Source organism: Gymnoscopelus microlampas (assembly GCF_963454915.1).
Source record: "Gymnoscopelus microlampas genome assembly, chromosome: 6".
NCBI lineage: Eukaryota > Metazoa > Chordata > Actinopteri > Myctophiformes > Myctophidae > Gymnoscopelus > Gymnoscopelus microlampas.
This window is the reverse complement of record NC_139943.1, coordinates 21525472-21532684: the sequence shown is the minus strand read 5'-3', so window position 1 is coordinate 21532684 and position 7213 is coordinate 21525472. Positions and strand designations below refer to the sequence as shown.

General features: G+C 40.2%; 1 protein-coding gene across 1 annotated transcript; it reads left to right on the top strand.

The window, feature by feature from the left end:
* The first annotated feature begins 431 nt into the window (after positions 1-431).
* On the top strand, positions 432-5506 carry bet1l (Bet1 golgi vesicular membrane trafficking protein-like). The gene is made up of 4 exons (XM_084060017.1): positions 432-460; positions 816-901; positions 2695-2751; positions 3595-5506. The coding sequence occupies exons 1-4, from the start codon at positions 445-447 to the stop codon at positions 3760-3762; spliced, it is 327 nt and encodes a 108-aa protein (XP_083916143.1). The 5' UTR covers positions 432-444; the 3' UTR covers positions 3763-5506.
* Positions 5507-7213: the final 1707 nt, after the last annotated feature.

Sequence of the window (7213 nt, the reverse complement as noted above, 5' to 3'; positions counted from 1 at the left end):
AATAGGTTAGTTCATTCACCATAGTAAAGCTCATTGCGCCTAATAAATAATTAGGCTACAAATGTGTTATGTTAATCTGTGACGACAAGTTATGCAGAGGAAATAACACAACTATTCTTGATAAAGTTCTGGAGGCGGGAGGCATGGGAGTCGGGACAGGAGCGGGGATTTGGACCTGGGAGCAGAGGGAAAGGGAGTGTGAACCTATAACTCTTAGTATAAATCACTGGGAAGGCATGTCATTTTCATGGGGCATAAGTATAACACGTTAAGAGACACAAGGTTGAGTAGTAGAAGTTAATCGTTGAGGTTAAATGACATGTGTTACACATGCTTGTACGGTAGATGGCGGTATGCACCTTTATGTTGTTTGATATCCCCTAATAAACCGAGAGAAGAAGAGAGGAAAAGGACGTTGTTGGAAGTGGAACATCAACAACCAAAATGGCGGATTACCGAGGTAGTACTACCTTCTACTGACACGTATATAGTTTTAAATATTCTTAAAGATTATCCTGTCTCATTCAACCAATTAAACTTTCGTAGTTTGAAATTACCAACAAACTACTCGTATGAGAGCTGGGTGTCAAAATAGCAATTTGTACATAACGTTATTATCGAAAATAAGTTTCTGGATTTATAGACAACTATATAACTCTCAACAGTAGATTCAGTTCATCTTGTATTTGGACTCCTTAACGGCGGGCGACAGCCTTTCAGTTGTTATTATATCATATGTTTTCCATTATGGGGAGAGGGGGTGTAATGTGACATACTTTCTGACCGATTTAATCACGTTATCTTCCTTAAAACAGGACATGGGGCTGTGGACGACATGTTGGATGCCGAAAATAAGCAGATGGCTGAAAATTTGGCAAACAAAGTCTCCAGATTGAAATCGGTATGTAGTATGTGGTTCGCCTTAGATCAAGACTGTGGTAGATGTATTTTATTGATTTTGATATTTTTTATATCTACGAGAGTCTTAGCGACCACCCCCCCAGTTTGCTCTGAAATGTCACCAGTAAAGCCCGTATTTCTCCAAACGTGTACAAATGCAAAATATAAGGTACTTCTTACCCGCTTGCCCAAAATGTTAACTAGGTGTCCGGAGAATTTGTGCAATGTATTAGTCCATATTGTTCAATAAAGAAGTGTTTTAATCCCGTCTGTGACCGATTCTGTTTGAAGTTCTCAATGGGCGGTAGTGACGGGGCGCATCCGGTGAAAGCCAGAATTACAGTCAATGTAAACAGGAAGTAAACGAGGGGAGGGGAACTTGCGTTCGGCCACAGACGGGATTAAAACACTTCTTTATTGAAAAATATGGACTAATACATTGCACAAATTCTCCGGACACCTAGTTAACATTTGGGGCAAGCGGGTAAGCACCTTATATTTTGCATTTGTACATGTTTGGAGGAATACGGGCTTTACTGGTGACATTCCAGGTGGGGGGGGGGGGGGCTAAGACTCTCGTAGATACGAAAGTAAAAGTCAGACTTGATATACATCTGGTAGTCTTGATCTAAGGCTAGTATGTGGTATGCCTGGCTTGCTGTTTTGAATTAAATGATCAATGATAATATCAGCAACTCTGATTCTAGTAATTTTATAGCCCTGAAACATGACTGTCATACCTCTGGAATCTAGAGCAATTGCATTAACAACCCTTGACAGCTCATACATCCAAACAGAAAAGTCCTATCTGATTGTATTAGACAAGTTAATCTCACCAATATTGCAGCTGTTCAGAACGCTTGAATTATCCTCTTTATATCTGCAAAGTTTTTGTTGTATGGGCTGTCAAGGGTTGGTATTGCAACTCTAGATTCTTTCCAGCTATTTAAAATAGAATCTAAGAGTTGCTTGCGGCTAAAATAAGTACACAAATACAGTCTAAGAGCATTATTCATTTTTGATTGGGGTCTTAGACTTAGTTAACACTGTGATTTTGTTGTAATAATTGGTAAACATCTGACTCCACATGCTAGGGAAAGTTTCACCCACATTAGTAAACCTGTGATATGACACTATGAAGAAAACATGACATGGATGCACCTGGGACGTATCATAAGTGTTGTAGCCTGGGTTCATCGGGTGTTTCGGGTCTCGCAACAACATACACCCTCACCCAGGTGACCCAGCCGGGGTTGATCAAGCCCCGACTTACGTCCCAGTAGCTACCCACGGTCAGTCCTATTAGGGAAAGACAGGGCCACTCAGTCCGCTTCTCCGGAACTACTCAGGACTGGCGGAGGCTCTGGCATGTGGAGGGACTAGGCTCTGTGGGTGGCCTCCTGGCCGGGCTCCTTTTTCGTCTCACCAGGTCCAGGACCTGAGCGCTGCACCAGACTCTCCCCGATCCAAACATTTCCTTCTGGCGTAATGGTTTCTTGGGCCGTGGTGGTACTGCAGGCTCCAGTTGCGGCTTGCTTGAATGGCCCTCCTAAAGGGCTCACTGTGGATTTGTTGGGCTTCTTCCTCAGTTCCTCACGGAAAAAGTGACAAAGCAGCTCTGGTCCATACCGTTAGAGAACTCCTTCTGTGTTAGAAGGAGTTCTCTAACGGTATGGACCAGAGCTAACAATAAAGTTTTAAGTTGAGTTGATATCTATTGAGTTAGTATGTGATGTAGGTTAAATTGATTGTCAATTATTACTATTGTTTTTTCTTTGCATTTCTTAAACTTAGCTTGCCTATGACATTGACAAGGAAGCAGAGGACCAGAACATATATCTGGATAATATGGTAAGAGTATATAGGCCTACATTATAGCTGTGCATCCATTACACATCTCTATTCTTTAATAATAATAATAATAATAACTTGGATTTATATAGCGCCTTTCAGAAACCCAAGGACGCTTTACAGTACACACAATAAACAAATTAATTGCCAAAAGCTTGAGTAAATAAGTGTCTCTTCACTTATTTACTCAAGCTTTTGGCAATTAATATGTTTATTCTTTAAGACTGTTAGACTGTACTGAAATATGTCTAATGTTAGTAGCCCCATCTGTGCCCAAATACAAAAATCCATTGGATAACTTGTTAAACAGAAAAACATTCAAGAACTAAACGTCACAATCTTAAAATCCCAAAAGCACAACACAAAAACAAACAAACCCTAACTTCATATTACGATTTAATTATAAACCTATTACCCTGGGGGTGCACCACCTGCAGTTTGTACAAGCAGAACCTTGCTGTATCTTACAGTACTTCTCTTACTCTGTATCTGTTCCTTAACCACTGTGCTGCCTCTGCTTAATGACACACACACACACACACACACACACACACACACACACACACACACACACACACACACACACACACACACACACACACACACACACACACACACACACACACACACTTGTGTAACTTTACGTTTTAATTTAATACATTTAATTTGTTACTCTCTGAAATCACATGACTTGAAACCACCAACTTGCTTGTAGAATCACTATGCTATGCGACTTATGTACCACACACAGAGTTAGTTTTTTGTGCTTTTGTAAGGTGGATTGACAATGGAGTTGAAATGTTATGGTATGACATTGTGATCCCCCTTATTTCTGTCTTTAAGGACTCCAATTTCCTAAGTGCAACTGGACTTTTAACTGGCAGTGTTAAGAGATTCTCCACCATGGTACGCTCCAGCCGGGACAACCGCAAGATACTGTGCTATGTATCAGTTGGGCTTGTAGTGATCTTTTTTCTGCTCTACTATATGGTTTCCAGACTCCAGAGTTGATCAGGATAAAGACAAAATTAATGTCTTGATTTGAACCTACTTCTCATTTAGCCAGTGGCCAATTATGGCTTTACCAAATGGCTCTTTTCTAATTAGTCAGTCTGGCATGGAAGTCTACTATAGTTCAGGTTTACCTGTGATTGGATAATCTTATAACACAGCGATTCTCAACCTGTGGGCCCCCAAATTATTGTCTAAACATCACGATTTTATTGATAATATAATATTAATATAACAAATCTATATTAAAAATGTCATAGCATGTTGCCTTTAAAAAAATAATATGATAACAATAAGTAAGTACCCTATGTTAGTTCCAAAATGCATGCCAAATGGCTGCTGTGTTAATTGGTCAGATGGTTGGCCCGCGAACGGTTTTGAGATTTTCAAGTGATCCTTGATCCAAAAAAGGTTGAGAACTGCTGTTATAACATATCTGTTGCATTCCTCTGTGATGTGGCTCACCCAGTGGGACAATGGTTAATGTGCATATGCATGTACATGCAACTTATATCTCAGTTTTATGAGAGCAGTATACATGGATATATTTATTAAAGTTATCAATATAATAAGGGACCTAACTAAGGAAAGGGGAAAGTTGTGAAATTCTGTAGAGAGTTCTGCAGATGAAAATCTTTTAGTTTAGAGTTATATGACAAGTGCCACTGATTGTGTCTTGAGTTCTCAAGGTGTGCAAATTATCTGTTGTCAAATTCGGCTAGATAATGTAAGATTTATATTTAGGATATTGACTCAAAAGGGGGCAAATGGCAATAATCAGACTATCCTTTATTTTTGGGAATAACAAACAAAAACAATAGGTTACTTAGACACTGCCTCTGGCTAGTGCAGTCAGGACCAAGTTAACTGTGTTCTACAATTGAAACTCTGACTACCTGTGAAGGGCTTAAATTGCACATCGTCACTTTCGGGTGGAAACCTTTTTATGTCCAAAAGCGTTACTTTTCAGGAAATAGGAAAAAGAACCCCAATGGATCTGCATTCTCTCTGAAGCTATTAACATTTTTCATTTGTTAAATATTTATAAAAACCCACAGACAGACTTAACCACTTTCAACCTGGTGTCCCTGTTTTGGGCATGTCGTCATATGTGAAACTTTCCCAAAATGTTCAAAATAATTTGTGAACACTTTTCAAAAGAATTGAAAATAGCTGATCTGTAAGCTCGCAATCTGTTGGGAACTTGTAGATTGGCAATTTTCGCCAAAAAAATTTAGGGTAAGTGATAAATAGCTCTATATATTCTGATAGTACTCATTGCTATAGAGTGTTTGTTCAGTAACAGGAGTCTCCCGGTCTCTCCAGCTCTTTGGTAAATAGAAAACACATTTTCAGGTTGGGATACCACTTTTATCCAATAAGGAGAGAGGACTCACAAGATACAGGATAAACAAGTGAAATTGGAAGTGATGACACAAAGAAATGAGCAGACCAAATTACAACTGTAACACTATAGTGACACGACAGTGACGATATGTATGATAACCTAATAGATTACAGTGCATACATGTATTTTATTTTTTTGATATTTTATTTTACTTCATTAAAACGGTTTTAAATGTTATTGTTGCTGTTATTCATCTCCCTTTCATACACCTTTGATTGATTGATTGATGTACTTTATTTAGTAAGACATGAGAACAACAGTACATGGAAGTACAAATTCACAATACAAGGTCTACTAAACTGGAAGACTCATAAAAGCACTGAGCTTGTTTCAAATGAGTTCCCCACGCACACAAATCATGATGACATATAAGAGACAGACAGATATACACAACTACTATAGAATGTCATACAATCAGTTTACAGGTTACTGGTATGAAGAGTGAGAAATATGTACAAAAGAAGAAGGAGAGGGGGGGGGGGGGGGGTAGGGGGGTAGGTTAGGTTAGGACTTAGACAGGGGCCATTTTCCAATTGCAGCCTCCTGAAGGTGTATCTTTAGGGCAGTTTTGAAAGAGAGTAGGGTTTTACACTCCTTTACTCCTTTTGGTAGGGCGTTCCACATTTTTGATGAATAGCATGAGAACGAGTTACTTCCCTTTGTTGAGCCAAAAAAGGGTTGGACAAGGTTTGTGGAGCTGCCTCTGGTATTGTGACCATGGACATCATTAACATTTTGGAAGTATTTTGACAAATACAGGGGGATCCCAATGTTGTGGTATATCTTGAAGACCAGGCCCATAGCAAGTTGCTGTACTCTGTCCTCAACCCTAAGCCATCCAATCCTATCAAAATGATCAGGGGTTAGATGGGTTTTGTAATACAACATAATCGTAATGACCTTGTATGAGGGCCACTGCAAGAGTCTTCAGAGTATTCTTACTGACTAGACGATCAATCCTCCCCAAATAGCGTGTTTTTTTGTGGACCGTTTTGATCGTTTTTTCAGCATTTTTGTCACCAGAGAGGTCAGCCTCCAAGATAGAGCCCAGATAGGTAATTTCGTTTTTTCTTTTGATGATATCATCACCCGCTTTGATCGTGAAACTCTCTGCCTTTCTAAGGTTAGGAGTGGACCCAAAGAGGATGCATTCCGTTTTACCCAGGTGTAATGAAAGCTTGTTGTCGGAGAGCCAGATGCAGATCTTGTTGAGTTCCGAGCTGAGAGTTTTCTCAACCTGCAGCCTGTCCCTGTCCGAGACTAGCAGGGCCGAGTCATCTGCGAACAGGAACAGGTTGCAGTCGGAGGCTGAAGACATGTCATTCACATATATCAGGAACAGTAAGGGTCCTAGTATACTTCCTTGAGGAACACCACAAGTCACTGGGAGGGGGGGGGACTGGGTGCCGTTTACTTCCACCACTTGCTCCCTCCCTTCCAGGTAGGATCTCATCCAGTTCACTGACGTGTCATCAAAACCTATTGCTTTGAGCTTATTGATCATAATTGGGTGATTAACGGTGTCAAAGGCCTTCTGGAGGTCCAGCTTGACCATGCCGCAATATTTCCCCTTTTCGATCTCTTGTTTGATAGAGTCGTTCAAATAGAGAAGGCATGTGTCAGTGGAGTGGTTTGTTCTGAAACCAGATTGGAATTTGTAGATTAGATTTTTCTCGGCAAGATACTTGTTGACCTGTTCATAGACTATTTTTTCCATGACTTTCGAGATGGAGCTTAGAATAGAAATAGGGCGGTAGTTGCCAGGGTCTAATTGGTTTCCTTTTTTGTACAGAGGGGTCACCCTTGCTTTTTTGAAATCGTTAGGGACCCGTCCCTGTATGGTGGAGAGGTTTATTATGTGGGTAATGATTGGAGCAATGGAGGCGGCTGAGTCTTTTAGAAATTTGGGGGGGATGTTGTCGAGGCCTGTGGCTCTGTGTTGATGAAGAGCACTCAATTTTTTAAACACCTCTTCTGTTTTCACAGGGGAGAGTTTAAAATCATCTTTGCAAACACCCTGTTTTTCGTAAAATGAGACAACAT

Coding starts and splice junctions, on each gene's coding strand:
- bet1l (XM_084060017.1), top strand. Junction 902..2,694: donor AAGTCTCCAGATTGAAATCG/GTATGTAGTATG, acceptor TCTTAAACTTAG/CTTGCCTATGACATTGACAA. Junction 2,752..3,594: donor ACATATATCTGGATAATATG/GTAAGAGTATAT, acceptor TCTGTCTTTAAG/GACTCCAATTTCCTAAGTGC.